Source organism: Astatotilapia calliptera, chromosome 18 (assembly GCF_964374335.1).
Source record: "Astatotilapia calliptera chromosome 18, fAstCal68.1, whole genome shotgun sequence".
NCBI classification, from domain to species: Eukaryota; Metazoa; Chordata; class Actinopteri; order Cichliformes; family Cichlidae; genus Astatotilapia; species Astatotilapia calliptera.
Window position 1 is genome coordinate 20204643 of NC_137439.1, and position 18306 is coordinate 20222948.

The 18306-nt window shown below is 41.0% G+C and overlaps 2 protein-coding genes across 2 annotated transcripts; both read left to right on the top strand.

Annotated features, from left to right (window-relative positions):
- The first annotated feature begins 225 nt into the window (after positions 1–225).
- Positions 226–4236, top strand: cacybp (calcyclin binding protein). The gene is made up of 6 exons (XM_026150839.2): positions 226–384; positions 1285–1495; positions 1628–1724; positions 1816–1915; positions 2905–2999; positions 3172–4236. The coding sequence occupies exons 1-6, from the start codon at positions 367–369 to the stop codon at positions 3332–3334; spliced, it is 684 nt and encodes a 227-aa protein (XP_026006624.1). The 5' UTR covers positions 226–366; the 3' UTR covers positions 3335–4236.
- A 1963-nt stretch (positions 4237–6199) lies between these two features.
- Positions 6200–13381, top strand: plk3 (polo-like kinase 3 (Drosophila)). Its single transcript, XM_026150481.2, has 15 exons — positions 6200–6556; positions 7562–7669; positions 7797–7913; positions 8176–8305; positions 8426–8513; positions 9019–9114; positions 9313–9508; positions 9727–9853; positions 9997–10112; positions 11244–11364; positions 11473–11556; positions 11873–12035; positions 12198–12327; positions 12490–12600; positions 12707–13381. Exons 1-15 carry the CDS (start codon positions 6338–6340, stop codon positions 12902–12904), a joined length of 2004 nt encoding a protein of 667 aa, XP_026006266.1. The 5' UTR covers positions 6200–6337; the 3' UTR covers positions 12905–13381.
- The last annotated feature ends 4925 nt before the right edge of the window (positions 13382–18306 follow it).

Below are 18306 nucleotides of genomic sequence, written 5' to 3' on the forward strand. Positions count from 1 at the left end.
AATGTGCGTATATATAATGCAATTAAATAGAATGTGTCTCTTAAAGTGGTGCAAGTTTGTTGAAAGCCAGCAAACTGTAACATTCATTTGATTTTACATTAAAAGGTTCAGTAAAAAAGTTGAAATTACCTTAAAACGGTTCATTTAATTCATGTCATGCTCTACATGCAAGGACACTTTGCTGTTTAGCAATGATTAAACTTCAGTACAGTAGGTGGCGGTAGCACACCTGTAATCGGCCTTGCAAATTGCCAAATGAAGAAGACGGAAGAGCTTTGGAAAGAAGCGCCGCTGGAAAGTAGTCTGAGAGCAGTGAAGAAGAACCGCAACGGCTTTTCATAGTGTAGCTGATACTGATAAGCCTGAATGGATTTAACCGAACAGGTGAGCAGAATCGTTTCATTCAGTTTAGTGTTCAGCAAAACTGCATCTTTTAAGGTTTAGCTGCGGTAGCTGGATTTACATAGATACAGTGAAATTAGTGCAATGCTTGCTAACGTCAGTCCTATCAACCCGTTGCGAGCAGCTGCGTGATGCCTGATAAAAAAAAAATTATTATTTTTTTCTCCAGGGTAACGTTACAGTTGTAAACTAAAACAAAACGCCTGTCTGGCAAATACGATTACAGTCGGTAGTCGTGCGTGGCGGTGGGTGCCAGTAGCTCGCGGCCCAACTTAGCTGTTAGCTTTTAGTGGACTACCAGAACATTCTAGCAACATCATTCAGTGTAAAACAACTACTGCGCTGCTAAACAAATCAGTACGGTAGTTACTCGGTGTCTCTGTTAGCTGTCTGGAGATGTTACTAGACCCACTCATGTACAGTATCATTAAGCACTTTTACATTTGAATTATACATACATACATACATATTACAATACATCTGTAAAGGATCTCTCAAGACATGAATAACTGTAATATGTACAGGCTTCTAAGCTGTTTGGATGCCAGATAAATCGCAGACAAATGCATAGTTCCAACGTGTGTTGTGAGTTAGGTTAGACTACATTTAAATAAAGTAATATGACTTCGAGAGTTGATTGTGGGAAATGGGTTAGTGACTATATAATTATTGTAGAAGGCACTTTGTTCTTACTATTTATTAAGTTACAATAGAAATTTTTATTTAGAAATGAAATGTTAGTTTTTGCACATTTATTTACTTATATAGTTTTGTTTTTGTTTTTTTAATTAAACAAATGTTTGGTAGATGGATTCAAACCGACAGCACTGCTCTATTAGTGGATGTGCATGTCTCAGTGATTGTATTGTTCCCCTCATACAGATTAAACAGTTGGAGGAAGACTTGCAGGAGCTGGGGTCCCTCTTGGAGAAGGCAGAGAGGAAAAGAGTTCAGGATCTACTTAAACAGGAGCAGAAAAAGGTGGAGAAGGAGCTCGCAGCTAAACGACAACAAAAAGAACAACAGGCTAGGAAGGAGGCAGACCCATCTGCAGCCACTAAGGCAGCATACACTGTCAAGATTACCAGCTATGGTATGGGGCAGTTATCGAGTAGCACTATCAAACATTACTGAGAAAACCAAGCGGTTAAGATGCGTTCAAGAGCTGGGGAGGGGAAAAAACAGTATTTCAAAATTGTTCACATGTGTATCATCTTTTCTGCAGCATGGGACCAGTCAGATAAGTTTGTCAAAATTTATCTGGCATTGAAAGATGTGCACAAAATATCAGCAGAAAATGTGGAGGTCAAATTTACAGAACGGTGAGTTGATAATCAGCATAGTGTTCAGTTTGTTTATACATTCCTGTTCCCTTATCAGTGCACGTGAATTTGCCCCTTGTCTGTGTTGCAGGTCATTTTCTGTGCTGGTGAAGGATCTAGATGGCAAAAACCACGAAATGACAGTTCTGAACTTGTTGTATCCAATCAATGAACAGGACAGCTACAAAAAGGTAAACAAATCATCTGCTGCTTACTCAGCTTCTTCTCCTCAGCCCAGCGGCCATGAGATGTTTGTATTTCAGAAATCGGTTGCTGGCTTTGGGTCAAAAGTCTTTGTCATCTTAGATGAGTGGGTGTGCTTTAGGAAGCAGTGTTGCAATCTCTCTCAGCAGACTATCCCCATATTTCACAAAACTGTGTAGGTCTCTGATATTGCAGGCCAGTAATCGACCAAATACTTGCAGTATATACTTCTTCTCTCTCTCCTTCTCTCACAGCTAAAACATCAGTTTGCATGAAGCTGTGCATAATGCAGGTTTCCTCTGCTGTCTGTCAAGAGGGTAATGCTTGACAGGCAGCCACTCCGTGCTACTCAAAAGCTCTGTGGCAGGACAAATCAAAGTTTTTATTTTTTAAGATTGCCTTTGCATATTCTGCAACAGTTCTAAGCCATGTTACCTCCTGCAGCCATCACACTAAATCTCTTTTAAACCAGAGAAAAATGTTAGATGGTTGTAATGTAAGCTTGCTGCTTGATGAAGAGTAATGGGGGAAAAAAATAAAATCATGTACGCATCAATATAGCTAAGAAAGCAGGTGAAAAGGTACCTTGTGCATCATTTTAAATAGATGCATTTATTTGTATTTATTTTAAGATTTCAGGAAATATTAGTCATTTTGCAGAGAAAAACTGGAGTAGTGATTCTTAGTGATTGACCTGTTTGTCAGAGAAAAGTAAGCATCAATGAAAAGCCAAATAAAGTAAAACATTTAAAGTTAAAACAAAATTATGTGTGGCCACTAGGGGGCAGCAGACACCCTATTTTTAAGCTTGTAGCAATGAGTTTAAATATACTGCATTAACTTATTAAGGTGGCTATTGTGATTATACGTAAACCTTGTTAAATGCAGTGTCAGTGTTCCTGTCACTTTTCGTCTTTGATTTGAGCTGCCAGTCTGTTGTCCACACTCTGAAACTGTCTTTTGCTCTCTGCAACAGATAAAAACAGACATGGTCTTGGTCATGTGCAAGAAGCAGTCAACAAAGAAGTGGGACTGTCTAACGGCGGTGGAAAAGCAGTCTAAAGAGAAAGAGTGAGTTAGAAATGTGCTTATTGATTTTAGTTTGTGAAATAAAGTGCAGCAACAGTGCTGTGTCTCAAGCCACTGTGATTGCAGTGCAGTGATTGGGTGCACACATACTACATGAGAGCAATCCAAAGAATTATTTGCACCATTAAAGTATTTTCCTGCCGCCTTTCTACAGAAAACCCAGCCTTGACGATAATGCTGACCCCGGCGAGGGCCTGATGAATGTGTTGAAAAAGATTTATGCAGAGGGAGACGACGAGATGAAGAGAACAATCAACAAAGCTTGGACAGAGTCCCAAGAAAAGAAATTAAGAGGAGAGGAGATGATGGACTATTAAATATTGCCACTTTTCCACAGCAGGACCAAATGAGAGCTCCAAAGGTTGAAGCAGGCATGACTTAATTATTCAAAGTAAAGTCTACATACACCGCTCATAAATAATTTGTCTAAAGTAATGTCTAAGCTCGGGATGGCCTCAATTTGGCCCTGCTTTGAAAACCAGGCTGCTGGTGTTCTTAGTGATGGGCTACAACTCATCTGTCACTCAAGCAAAAGGATGGAGTCCATCACGTGATGACCTGAAGACTGCAAGAACGCACACATTTCATCACAGCTGACGTTAAGAGTCCAACCTGTGGGTAGAAAGCAGGGAAAATGTTGTCTGCTTCCCCACTTACATACATTCCCCTATGTGTTTTGTGAAGTCGCACTTAAAGAGTTAAAGGACCACTGCTCAGTCATTTCACAGCTGTTTTTGTTGTCCTGGCTTGTTTCAATAAAATGTCTTGTTGTGGTTTAAATTGGACCAGGGTAAATGTAATTGTTCATTTTCCATGGTAGTTGAAAATCAGTACAGATTAACTTGGCAAATATTTCTTTTCTTTCTTTCTTTTTTGTCAGCTATAAATTTGCCAAAGTTCTCTTACTTATGAAGTAAACCTGAGGATAGTTTTCTTTCTTTTTTTTAATCTTTACATCAGCTGTATGATTTTGTAAATCCACAAATAAGTCACGTAGCATACAAAGACAGTAAACTATCTTGTGTCAGCCTAGTGTAATACTGTACTGCATGCAGGTATGTTTAAAACTACATTTTCCACAATCCTTTTTTTAAGTTACATATTCTGAAATACTTGATGTGACTGATTTTTGCAGATTTTTTTTCCGACATTGTGAAAAATGTATGTTTTCACTGTTGCTGGTTGTTCTCTGCTCTCATAAATACAGCTGTTGAACTCAGTTTTTCCATCTGTCTTTCAAGCTTAAAATTAGATTTAAAAGTTATTAAGCATTTTATTGCCATTTATATCCACTGGCTGACGTTTTCAGCTAGCCTTCTCAGTTAATATTTCACGGAGTCGTATCTTAGATGTGTTATGAAATTACAAGATGTGATTTGCCTCATGCAGAAGTAATTGTCCAGGAGACATGGATGGGTTGTGTAAAATATGCATATACTGGCCACTATTAAATGCATGGTTATTAACTGCTCGATAACGTGCATATCTAATTACCCACTTGTTTGGCAGCATCTCCATTCAGATATGTAGGCATCGGGTCAAGACCACCTGCTGAAGTTCAAACTAAGCATCAGAACAGGGAAGAAAGGTGATTAAAGTGACTTTTGACATGGTATGGTGTTTGAGGTGACAATAATTTTAAAATATTATGATCGAGGCAGAAAAGCGTCTGTGAACGGCCGTCTTTGAAGCAGCAGCAGAAGACCACACTTACTGCTGCTCCTTTTCGCTAAGAACAGGAAGGTGTAGCTACAGCTCACACCGACTCACCAAAAATGGATAACAGATTGCCTCCTATTGTGCATCCTTTTATGACCCAGTGGACACGTCTTCCAAGGGCTGATTCCTACAGGATAATGCACCATATCTCCAATGGAATCCACAGTCTAAAGCACCTTTGAGATCTGGTGGATCAGGACATTTATATCTGAAGAATGTTTCCAGCACCTTGTTGAATCTGTGCCATGAAGAATTAAGACCATTCTGAAGGCAAAGGGGGTCCAAGCCTTTACTAGCAAGGTGTGGTGATATTACCGTAAGCATGGTCAAGCCATTCTGAAATTCTAGTGTCACAGAGTTGCGTTACTCCCTCGGGTGTCTCATCTACTCTCCAGATAAAGATGCACAGTATCAACATTATGAAGAAGCTGCTGGGCTGTCCTTGAGGCCCATCATGGTCAAAATAAAGAGCACCAAACAGAGGGTGACCTCTCTATCAGGCATCAGGCTTTCTTCAGGCCTTCACCAACAGCTATGGTCCAGAATTGGAATTAATAGTAGGCCCACTTTTTATTCCAGGTCTTTATTACTGTATTTGCACAGTCAACACTGGACAAAACTGCCAAATATTAAGGGCGAAGGCCACTTTGCAAAGCTGAGTGCAAATGCTGTTAGAGCAGGCTTTTCTTTTCTTTAGTTTCTTTTACCTTTTTAAAAAATAAGAAAGCACATTAGCTTTATAACTGACCACTACTGTGTCACTAGAGAAATATTTTTCATAAGTCATTTATACTGCACATTCAAGTCCTCTCAGACCTGAGCTTGAGAGCTTCACGTTTTGACCACCAGGTGGCAGCCGTATTCAGGACTTTCTCCGGGGGGACTGCACACAAGGGAAATCTAAGCCAGGATTTTACTGTGGGAGCCTTGAAAGTTTTGGATTTTTTTTTTTAGTAGAATAACACTTTTTTTTCTTTGTAAGAATATGGTCACATATAATATATATAATCTGTGGAGCCCTAACAACTGATTCATACATTTATTTGCAGAATGGAAATGATATGTTCCAGCCCCATCTTATATCTAATGAAATACTTTCCTAGTAAAAGGTTTTTCCTGCGTTTAAGTCTTGTTCTTCTTAACAAAGTCTCCTTTAAATTACAAAAGTCTAAAAACTTTCTTTTCTCCTTACATGCTTACTTAACTCTTTTCATAAAGTGGCTTTTTGTATATAAAGGGTTAAAACACTGTCCGGGTCACTGGCCTCCCAGCAGTCTCAGAGACTTGAGCCAAAACCAAGCGACTCTTTTTTTTATCAGCTCTTTCATTCATATTTCCTCTCAAAAAATCCACATCAATTTTTGATTGAGTTTCTGTCTGAGCAAATCATCTGGAGTTTCTCCACCAGTGCACCGCCCACGACTCCGTGACGTCGGTGCCACTATATAGCCAGGGTTCGCCTTTCGTCCACACCAGTTGGATAAAATTGAAAGAGACGGACGTACCGTGAAGACGCACTTGGCACTTTTACGGGAAAAAAGAAGAAATATTTAAGCGAGACGGAGACACGTACGAGTCGATCGTTTATTCCGCTGTGATAAATGAGTACCGGCTGTTTCACCGCGGCTCAGCGGATTTCGTGCCACACCATGAATGCGGATTTATTTAAGCCTGCTCCGGAGCGTGGTGGACCCCAACAGACTTCTGCCCCGGCGAAAAACAGCAGGAATAAACACGATCAACCCAAACCGGAGCTGGCTCAGGTTGTGACGGATCTCAAGACGGGGAGGTCCTACATTAAAGGGAAGCTTTTGGGAAAGGTACGCGCATTTCATACATTTTTCTTCGCCCCTTTTCTCCTTTTCCATGTGTCTGTGCGTCGCTGCGTCGGTTTTGACTGAGGAGGCAGATGGATCTAGAATCTGAATTAATTAGCCGCAGTTTGGGGCTGGTTTTATTTCCCCCCCTTTCCTTTTTTGTTTTCTCTTTCTGTTTAAAATCACTATGAGCCATGTTCCAGGTGTGCTTGTGATGTGATGCGGGAATAGAGAATGACCTCGTGGTGGATGTGACCAATACCCCCCCCCCCCGTTCTCCTCCTTGCTGTTCTCGTCAGTGCTGAATGAATCAGACGCAAGGTGTGCCCAGCTCCGGTGCGCACACATGCTTAGCCATAAAAAATAAATAATTAAAAAAAAATCTCCACCGATGATGAACGTTTACAGCCCCCTCTCGTATTTTAATGGCCTGCCGTTAAACCAAAGACACGCTTGTCTGACCACAGCATAATTTCTGCCCCTCATGATGATGATGATGATGCATCAGCATCGCTTTTTGAAACAGTGTCTATGGAAGCGAGTTTATCAACGTGTTGCTGGTCGTATCGATGTGCTGCAGCCAGTTTTTTTTTCCTTCCTCTGCCTGCCGCAGAGCTAGAAACGTCTCCGCCAGTTTCACGGTTAATGAATGCAGCAGCTCAGGCTGCCTCATCCTTCATGTACCCGAGCATGTGTAGTCTTGATCACATCCTGGAGAGAAGGGGAAAAAAATGTCTGTATAAGCGGCAGTAAACGCATCTGGGGGATGATGTTTTTCATCATATCTGCGCATACAAGCCAATAAAAGATGCCTGAGGCATCAGATGGATCGTTTTATGGTCATGACAATCATTTTTATGTCTTTAATCTTACCTCGATTATTGTTCCTGAAATTGTTTTGACTGCATCGCTACCTTTCCTCAGGTCAGACTTGCCTTGAGACTGAGTGTGTGGGTTTTAAACCTGCTGCTTGTGTAAATTGATCATTCTGTTTGTTTCCCCCCAAAGGGCGGCTTTGCTCGATGCTATGAGATGACAGACCTGTCCAACAACAAAATGTATGCAGTGAAGGTGATCCCACAGAGCAGGGTGTCCAAACCACACCAGAGAGACAAGGTACACGATCACCAATCTTTGTGTCTCCCGTGTCTTGCATAACTGGAAATCAATGTCTGGGTTGTTGTTTTTTCTTTTGGGACATTGAAACGTCTTCACCGATTGATGAGTTGTCATATGTTGACAGATTACGAACGAGATCGAGCTGCACAGAACGCTGTCACACAAGCATGTGGTGAAATTCTCCCACTATTTCGAGGACCAAGAAAACATCTACATCTTCCTCGAGCTGTGCAGTCGGAAGGTGAGACTTCAGAACTCTAGAACAGTCTGCGCTGCTTTGTGTTCTGCTTGCACTAACAGTATTTCTTGTATTACCCTACAGTGCTGCTTTGCACGCTATATTCAAAAGGGGTCTTGGCAGATTTTTACTGTTTTCCTAGTGAATGTTAAAAAAAAAAAAAAATTCTTTTATGCAGCTGCAGGGATGCATGTGTGCTAGCAGTGTTTGTACAGTCCCACTCACTGATGCAGGGTTGACGGTTCACTCATTGCTCTCTCTGCAGTCCCTGGCACACATTTGGAAGGCGAGACACACACTCACAGAGCCTGAAGTGCGCTATTACCTCAGACAGATCATATCCGGCCTCAAGTACCTCCACAGCAGAGGAATCCTGCACAGGGATCTCAAACTAGGTACGTGACTGAAAATGCGGCTTAACGCATACACAAAGCATCCCAGGAATCTGTGACTTTGGACGAGCATGCGTGTCATCTGTGGAATGCTGACCAGACAAATGCTTTTGTCTCTTTCAGGGAACTTTTTCATCAATGAGAACATGGAGTTGCGGCTGGGAGACTTTGGCCTCGCTGCCAAGCTGGAGACAGTTGAACAAAGAAAAAAGTAAGTTAATTGCTTAAAATGTTTATCTGCTGGAGGATACCAATGAGCTTATTGGGGCCCATAGATCATGCGACTGTAATGATGATTGTTATAATGAAACAAAGCTCTCGAAGGTCTCTCCATATTACCTTTTTTTTTTTAAATTTTATGAGTATTTTTAGCCCCATCTCAGATGTATCTTTTAAAAATCTGACTTTTAATGCCCTATTTTAGCACAAGCACCCTCAACCTAAACCATTACATCAGTTACTAAGCATAATCTTCCTCCCACAACTTTCCTCCTGCAAGTACCTAACTAAACCGGTTTCCAACTGACAGTTGAAAGTACCGCTTAGAGCACAGTTTCAATTCCTGTTAGACAGCTTCCTGTGGAATACCAGAAGACTGAGAGTGACAGAAAAAATATTTCAAACATTACCTATGCCTGATGTTGAAACCAAACCAGTTTTAAATGTTTGAAGCATTACATCTTACCCATATATGGTTCTTGTTTTGTTTTTCTTAGAACAATCTGTGGGACTCCCAATTACTTGGCTCCTGAGGTGCTCAACAGACAGGGCCACGGCACAGAGTCTGACGTGTGGTCCCTCGGATGTGTCATGTGAGTCTTTTTACTTTAAGATGATTATAAGAACTATCCCGGTTTCATAGAGAGTGTGTTGGGGGGATTTTGACCTTGGCGTCACTTCGTCTCAGTCGGTCGGGAAAGTGGGGACTTTTTTTTTTTTTTTTTTTTTCTCTAAATCACTCACTCTTGTTTTTGAGCTGACTCACTGTTGCCTTGATTGCTCTCTCACAGGTACACACTGATGTGTGGAAACCCTCCTTTTGAGACGCTCGACTTGAAAGAGACGTACAAGTGTATTAAAGAAGTTCGCTACAACCTGCCCTCCACGCTTTCCCCTGCTGCTCAGAAACTCATCTCAGGCATCCTGCAGAAGAATCCCAGTGACAGACTCACGCTGGATCAGATCCTCAACCACGAATTCTTCAAAGTATGTTGACCTTCGGGAAATTTCTTGCCAGTGTTACGAAACACAGTTGTGACATTTTTTTCTCGAGGTGAAGGAGTGTGAAAATGTCAGTGCTTGATCTGTTATCTCAACTGAGAACAGAGTGGGCACGCTCCAACCTCTTCACTTTTTCTCACTGTTTTTTTTTTTTTTTTTTTTTTTGTTTCTTTTTTAATGCATCACCTTTGCCTCTTTCTCAGGGTTTCACTCCTGACAAACTTCCCCCCAGCAGCTGTACAATGGTGCCAGAGCTACACCCTCCCAGCCCTGCCAAGAAATTCTTCACTAAAATGGCCAAAAGCCTATTTGGAAAGAAGAAAGCAAAAGGTGAGCAAGCAGCACGAGCGATTGGGGGGGGGGGTTAGTTTTTCAGATTTAGTTTTAAGAATATCCAAGAGCTGCTGTATTTATTTAAACAGTCCTGCCTTTAAACATATTTGTTGTGACTACAGTGTGTCGTGTTTTCACAGTGGAAAAAATTCCATGCGAGGACAAAGAGGACAAGGATATTTCCAAGCTGGTGTCGGGCATCGTTAAATGTTCCATCAACCGGCAGATCAGCTACAAAACAGTGGGAAACAACGAGGTACTTTTTTTCTCTCTCTCTCTTTCCTCTGTGAGAAACTTTTGACCTGGTTTACCTTAATTTGGGTAATTCCAGCCAGTTATGCACACAGTTCACATGCAATTACACCCGTTCTAAAGGCTTGGAGAAAACACAAAATGCATATTTTAATAGCATACAGCCTCCATTACATTTGAGAATTGCTTTCCATTAGCATGCTCATTTAAATAGTAAAAGTGCCCTAGAAAAAGGAACTGTTAAAGAAATGGGGTGGAAAAGATGTCTTAATTTTTAAAGATGCGTTGTTTTAAATTTGTTTTTCTTCAGAATAATGTAAGATGCATGACAAAAAACTAGTTCAGACCAGAAGAAATGTAGCAGTCTGTTGGTGGTAGCTTTTGAAACTTGATAAGCTCTAGTAAGCTCATCTGGGTGTTTGTTCGGGTACTTTGTTATCAGAAGAATCTGAAGAAGCTGTTACTGCACACTTAGGGGTGGGGGTAAATGTTCTCTGCTCAGTAACGACATGACGTATTTGTTTTAAAAAGACTGAACAGAACCTAGAGTATATGCCACAATTGCAGGATGCTCAGTTGGCCGATCCCCAATCAGGCTCGTCTAGTTTATTTATAGAGCCAAAAAGGAGCTACAGTTTTTGCTGTCATGCATGACTCTTCCTTTGTCTGTCTTAAGAAGCCTGTCCTGAGGAACCAGATTGTCATTAATAAGCGCAGATGAATATAGATTTGTACAAGTGTACTCTGAAAGTAGTGCTCATTTTAGCTTGTTTTCATGTTTGTCTGTTTGCGGCGGGAAAAAACAAACCTACTCGCGCACCACTTGTGGTAACGTGGCATTAGAAACTACGTGTCAAGCTTGCAGCATGCTTGCAACGTGTACAAAGGGAAACCATGCAGCTGAAAGTAGTTCCCCCGCCTTGCAGTGGCAACGAGACGCACTGCATTTAGTCTAAGGTGTTGCAGAAATTGAATAAATGAGCTTCAGCGCTGACACAGCAAAAGTGTGCATGCAAGGATTAAAGGAGCTCATTCCCTTTATCTCTGGTTACCCTTTCGGGCATGTGACACACTGCTCTTTCACTTTGTTGCTCTTACTCATCATGTGCTAATCGCATGTTTCGTTGTTGCTCAGGTGACGTCTCCCACCGGTCAGCTGGTGAGCTCTGTGCCTCTGGAGCAGACTCCTGCTGAGGAGGAATCCAGAAAGTCCATTTCCCGGTCTTTTAAGGGCACCATGGCCAGCAGCACTGAACGTAAGTTTCTGGTTGTTATTTATGAACACACATTTGGTGTTTGTTGTGGTGGCTGATTGCAATCAGGGTTTCTAATTTTTGCTCGTTTTGGTTGGTTTTTCCCTTCAGCGTGTGAGGATGTGCTGACCCCTGCAGCTGTTGCCGACTCTGCCCTGAAAGTTCTCACAAACTGCCTGGCCACCATGCCTGCAGGTATGTTTATGCATAAGATTGTAGCTCAGCCATTATTTTTTGTTGTCCTTGTGGGATTACTTGAGTGGACCAAAGAGGAATAAAATCAAGCAAAATGTCCTTCTGCTGTTTGCCGCAATTACAAAATGCAACAGAATCATTAAATTTAACTAGCTGGATATTTTCCTTGAATCCTCAGAATTTCTGCTGACTCATTCTGCTTATTTGAGACACACCATATGTGTTAAGAGAAACATAATGTTTTGACTTTTTGAATTAAGATTATTTCACTAATCCTCATATTTATTTATTTATTTTTATTTATCTTTTTCTTCAGCCAATAGGAATCCACCCTGCCTGTCCAGTCCGCAGTCCTTCCTGTGGGTGACTAAATGGGTTGACTACTCCAACAAGTATGGCTTTGGCTACCAGCTCTCAAACCAAAACGTAGGCGTGCTCTTCAATGAGGGAACACATCTCAGTCTTTGTGACCAGCGCAAGTAAGTACTTTAAAATCAACTGATTAAGATGTCATGTCAACATTTACAGTGCTTAGAGCTTATTGTCAGTTGCTTAGTGACTAGGCTCAATGGTGTAAATGGAAAAGATGTCAAGTTCATCTTCCAATTTTTTTTAAACTTCCCCCCCCTTCTTCCAAACAGGACTGTCCACTACTGCTTGACCAACAACAAACACTTCAGCTTCCCTTCAAACTCTCTACCTGAGCAGCTGCGCAACCAGAAACAAATAGTTGAACTAATGGCTAACTACATGGAGGAGAACCTAATGGAGGTAGGAAAGCACCTATTAGTTTTCAGCCATTACTTAGAGTGACTAACTTGCATTTAATGACAACTGTAAGCCAGGATTTGTGCCTTCATAAACCTGTTAAAGGGCACTTGAAGAGATTATGACCTCATGCAAATGAAACTAAATAATTTCTGTCCTCCTCAGGGTGGAGATCTGCATTGTCAGGAACATGTCTCAGCTCCTCCTCCTCTGCTCCTCCAGTGGGTGAAGACTGACCATGCTCTTGTCATGCTCTTCAATAATGATACTCTACAGGTTTGTATAATTAAATTAATAAAACCAGTCATGGGACACTGAGTCTACATAACTACTTTTTCAAAGCAGCTGGATTATAATTCTCCTTTTCTTTTCTTTTTTTTAGGTTAACTTCTACACAGACCACACCAAAATCATCCTGTGCAAGTCTTCTGACGACGCCTACCTGCTCACCTATATCAGTCGGGAACGTGCCTCGTGCACGTACCTCCTCAGCATGTTGAATGAAATGGGCTGCACATCTGAGCTACGGCACCGCCTTAGATATGTGGTCCAGCTTCTCCAGCACCACACTGATGCCTGAGAGCACAGCTCAGTGCCTCCCAGGCTACCCGAGTGACAGATGCCTTAGAGGCAACCTGACTGGTTGATACAGTTTCTCAAGGCATAGCCAAGCAAGGCAATGTGTTCATATGCGTGACGGATGAAAAGGATGCTCAACGTCTCTGAGCAATATTCTTGTCTGGCTTAGTGCCTAGGCAGCTGATTTATCAAACTGACTGATTTTGATAAATGTCAAGCAGTCAGGGAGTTGCCCAAAGCAGCATCTGCCTCAAGGTGTTGTGCCTATCCAGCTAAGCCTCAAAGGTATCCACCTGGAAGCTATTGATACCTAAAATAAAGACTCATACATGGCCTGAAATGATGGATCCCTCATCGGCAGATTCCTACAAAACAAAAAAAGACAAAAAAAACAAAACAAAAAACCCCACCCAGTTATCCTCCCTCACTCAAACGCACTGCTTCTTGTCTTGGGCCTTTCAAATCCGCCAACCCTACAGCTTTCAGCCTCCCCTGATAGCCCATCACCCAGGCATGGTATCTTAAACATTTCTCAACACTAAAATTGTCCCTTTTGCTCAGAATGGAGATAATCCTGCAGCAGAAATGCTCAGATTTCCAAAAGTATTTTAGCAGCAAGGTCTTTTACACCATTCTCTTGCACTCCAACTGATCTTTCAGCAAAGAAGCTTTGTGAAGAGGTATGGTTTGACTAGAGAGAAAGACCCCCCCTAAACCCTCAATTGGTTCATTGTCTTTTTTTTTTCTTCTTTTTTTTTTTTGTGGTACCATGGTGTACACTTGTTTGTTTTCAAATTTGTTTTAAAAAATGGAAAGAGCCAGCTATAGGATCACACTACAATCTTGACCTCACATGCACAAATATGCCTGGCCTTATTTGATGATGGTGATGCTTAAGTTTGGGAGTCATTGCTTCTTCTGCTCCAACATCATTTTTTTTTTTTCTTTTAAATTGCAACCAAATTTCACTGATGTGGTGCATAACAAACTACTGGGGCTGCAGGAGTAAACACAATTTTGCACTTTCTTTTTTTTTTTTTCCCTTCTGTAAATTCATCAGGCGTATAAAGCCTTTTACCACTTGTTAGCTTTTTTTTTATTTGCTTTTATCTAGATACCAAAAAGCATTTCAACTTTTCTGTTTGTTTTTAAAAAGGGAAAAAAAAAACGATTCAACTTTTTAAAATTCACACACAGTAGGTGAATGTGCGCTCCACACGTGCTGGGAAGCTGAACTGTTGGTTGGATAATGGGGTGGGGGAAAGGGGGGTAAAAGTGCCTTTCTGAGGGATGCCCGTTTAGTGCAATAACAGCCCTTTGTGAATGTCAAGCTGGCTACAAACAAGATTGAGATGGGTTTTACAGGTGGGATTTACTTTTGGACTTTGCACCAAGTTTAAAAGTAAGTCCAATAGCACTACACTCTCACTACCTGGTATAAGCTTTTAGAACAACTGTTAGAAGTATATATTCCAATAATATCTACTAAGGGGGAAAAAATGAAAACATTGTACTCTGTCGTACTGTACTGTACTGTAATCCTGATCGGTTTACATTGCTTTCTTGACCCAGAGTTGTATCCTAAAAACTGTGACCTGGAATGCAAGTATTATGTACATGTGTTTTCAGAAAACTCAACATTGTGAAAGCCATCTGCCAATTCAGAAGAGTCTTTATTTTTTTGGCACATAATGTCGTGTTTATTTATTTTTTATTTATACATAGTTTTTTATTTATTGTGCAAATGTTCCGGTCTTGACACAAGTAAACGTTCAATTCCGATCACTTTTTTTGTAATGTATTTTGGGGGAAAAATGGGACAAAAATAAAGTTTATTGAAAATGACTTCAGTTTATTGTTGCGTTTTTATATTGACAGTGCACTAAAGTTGAGAAATGTATGGGTTTTGTTGAAACGAATGGCATTTTTAACGAATGACTCATGTAGCAGTCATTACCAAACGCACACCTTTAATAATAATGGATTACATTTATATAGCGCTTTTCGAGACCCTCAAAGCGCTTTACAATTCCACTATTCATTCACTCTCACATTCACACACTGGTGGAGGCAGATACAGTTGTAGCCACAGCTGCCCTGGGGCAGACTGACAGAAGCGAGGTTGCCACATCGGGCCCCTCTGGCCATCACCAGTAGGCGGTAGGTGAAAAGTTGTTGTTGCCCAAGGACACAACAACTGAGACCGTCCGTGCCGGGGCTCGAACCGGCAACCTTCTGATTACAAGACGAACTCATCCAACACTTTCTAATCTATAACTAAATAAATGCCTTTTCACCCTAGAGAACACACAGTGATCAGAGCTTCCTCTTTCATATAGGCGGACATCTGGCTCTGCTGCCTGAGCACAACACCGGATCTATTTAGTCTGCCAGGAATAGATCTGGCGTTAAAGAGGGTTAAAACAATCAATATGTAAAATCACATGGGCAGCCAGATGAAGTCATAACATGACGGCTCAGATCTGAGCTGACTCAAATATCTTCTTCTTCTTCTACTATTTTTTTCTTCTTCTACTGTTTGTTTTTTGTAGACTCTTTGCAAATGAGTTGATATAAGCTAAGTATCATTTCAGAAAGCTTGATTGTGGATTGTCACTTCATTAGGATAGGCAATAAGTCACAATGCATCACATCTTCTTCACCCCCAGTAACTGTTATGTGTGTTAGCAAAGACTGGACCCACACTGGCTGTCAGAACAGTGTCTGAAACCTTACAGTGTTATTATCTCTACTTTTCAGCTGCTGTTTTTCAAAAGCTCCTTTATGGAATTATGTTTTTGTGTTTTGGCTATCAAATGATTTATGACACCACAGCACACAGTATAGGCAGATCCCAGGCCAGGTGAGACAGATCCTAGTGGAATTAAATGTTTCCATCTCTGAAAAATGGGAAAAACATGCAGGAACTGCATTCATGCTCTTGGCAGACACTGCAAAATAAAGTAGACCGACTGCTTGACAGGAAGGTACAATCTGTTCTTTAGGACCTTCAGAATAAACCCTGGTCGCCTTTACCCTGCAGATCTAACCGGAAATATTTTAGACACTCTTGAGTGAGTTCCCCAAAATGTTTTACACCTTTTAAAAATAATTTCATTAAATAAACAGTGTCTGCAGTCTAAAGTGCATGAGTGCAAGCCCCCTGCTGAGTTGGCTGGTTATCATAACTGCTGTACCAGGAGTTATGTGGTATACTTCACATACAAAATGCTTAATATTTTGGCACGTTAAGTAGGACATTTCTACATAAGGTCCCAACATAAGCCACTTAATGGTCTTCCGGGTCAGTTTAGGGTTCCCGTCTAAATGCACAGAAGTATTTTAGATTAAATACTTGTTGTTATCTGCCGTTTAGACAATACGACCTGATTGAGAGCCTCAGATAAAGACAACTTATGACGTGAATGAGAGACTCACATCATTGTTAAAACTTGTCAAGCATGTCACATTATGTGCAAGAAAGGTGTGCATAGTTTTCTTATTTTTTAATACCATTAAAGTCAAAGGCTTGGGCTGTGAAGTCATTAGTGCAACTTCAGGTAGCAATTCTTTCATGTGCAGCTGAATGTGTCACGTTACGCAAATGTTACTAAAAACTGGTTTTAATTACATATGTGTGACAGGCCACAGTCTGGGCTGGGGTGGGACTCCCTGCTATCCAACTTCCTGTTTATAAAATGCCGTACTACTGTATGTACAAAATATAAACAGTATATACAATGATAAACGTCACGAGTTTATCGCTATATGATTAAACAGTACAGACTTGAAGACTTGAAACATATTCATTTTTTAAACATAAAAGGTTTGAACAGCTAATAGGCCCTCTTTATCTGATAGAATGACATGTGTGCCATTGGCCTCTGGTCACTATGAGTACTTAAACCTTGCTCAGTTATCCAGATCAACTGTGTCTTTCAGCATTCACGAAATACTACTGAGAGTTTTTCCATTTTTTTCCATTCCTCGACCTCCACATCCACACTTACACAAACATGTCTCCTTCTGAGAGCTTCAGGCTGTTTTATTCACTTTGCACATGGAGAAATATGAGTGCCGAAAAGCAAATATTAGCTTTGCGAGGTAGTATGTCAATGTATGTGATGCTCACAGTTTTACACCATGTTGACTTTTGAAATGAAGTGATTTCCTGTCAGGATTGCTTTTTTGGGTTTTTTGTGGTATTGCTTTTCCCCTTCACATTTACAGGGACAAAAAACAACACTACTGTGATCCATAAAATCTTTGAAGGATGGTATGTGAGGCATGGCAAAGTGGGTGGCACAGCTAAATGAGCGAAAGGAAGGGATGTCCTTCCCTTCCTCTGTTGCTTTTTCAGTGACCCTTGGCCACATCGTATTCTGGCTGTGATGTGTGCGAGTGTGTCGGCTGCGGTTTATCTGTCATGTGGGGTACTGATGCTGATGTCACATTCCTGCCTGTTAAGGCCAGACTGAGTCCATTACACACACCGATGTACGTCACACACCAGTCCTACAGGAAATGTGTGTTTCCTTTTATGATTCTCCCTGTGTTTCCCATTAAAAGCACAAAGCGCAATGTTTTATTCACTCTTCTGCTGCCAAAATGAAATGCTCTCGCCACACTTTAGTGAATCATCAAGCACTTCAGAAAGAAAATTGTCTCCAAGACTATTGAATCATTGACTAGAATTAAGACTTGTGAGCTCTGAATACAGCGTGTATTCTAACCACATCATGTGTCAGTGGATGGGTTATAGACTGGTAGAGTGGTGCAGAGGCTGCATGTGTGGAGATAAAGTAGCTTAAACATTTATCAAAGGCAGATAACATACATAAGCCTCTCCCCACTCCCCATTACAGAAGTTGAGTAATCGGAAGCTATAAAATTACTCATCAAGGTAGGGTCTTTCATTTGGTACAGAGTTTTATGTTTGTTTAATTATCTTTTTAGTATGAGCTGATACATTACTGAATCCTTTGTTTCCCTTGTCTGTGAATGGCCATGTTAGTCTGTGATAGACTGCCTGTTCCAAGACTGTGGTTGTTTTTTTTTGTTTGTTTGTTTGTTTTTTGTTAACATACATGGAGCATTGAAATGTATGAGAGCATGCTTCCTGTATCTCAGGCTTAAAATGCTCTTCCTGTTTCTCAACACCATCATTCTTTTCCGTCTTTGTTCTCTCAGCGGGGCTCATTATTTATCCTCACTAATGATCAGCCATAATATCCCCTGTAGTGACAACATGAAACAGCACTAAAGCTTAGGAAGTCAAACATCTGGAGACGGGGAGGACAGATGAGGGGAAAGAGAAGGAAAGAATTTGGCCAGACATCTAACTGCTGTGGGACAATTTTACCTAATTAGTAACTTCTGTTTTCCCAGGAGTTTTCTCTCTCC

Coding starts and splice junctions, on each gene's coding strand:
- cacybp (XM_026150839.2), top strand. Junction 1,496..1,627: donor TGTCAAGATTACCAGCTATG/GTATGGGGCAGT, acceptor TCTTTTCTGCAG/CATGGGACCAGTCAGATAAG. Junction 1,725..1,815: donor GAGGTCAAATTTACAGAACG/GTGAGTTGATAA, acceptor TCTGTGTTGCAG/GTCATTTTCTGTGCTGGTGA.
- plk3 (XM_026150481.2), top strand. CDS start 6,338: ATGAGTACCGGCTGTTTCACCGCGGCTCAGCGGATTTCGTGCCACACC. Junction 9,115..9,312: donor TGGTCCCTCGGATGTGTCAT/GTGAGTCTTTTT, acceptor GCTCTCTCACAG/GTACACACTGATGTGTGGAA. Junction 11,365..11,472: donor CATGGCCAGCAGCACTGAAC/GTAAGTTTCTGG, acceptor TTTTCCCTTCAG/CGTGTGAGGATGTGCTGACC.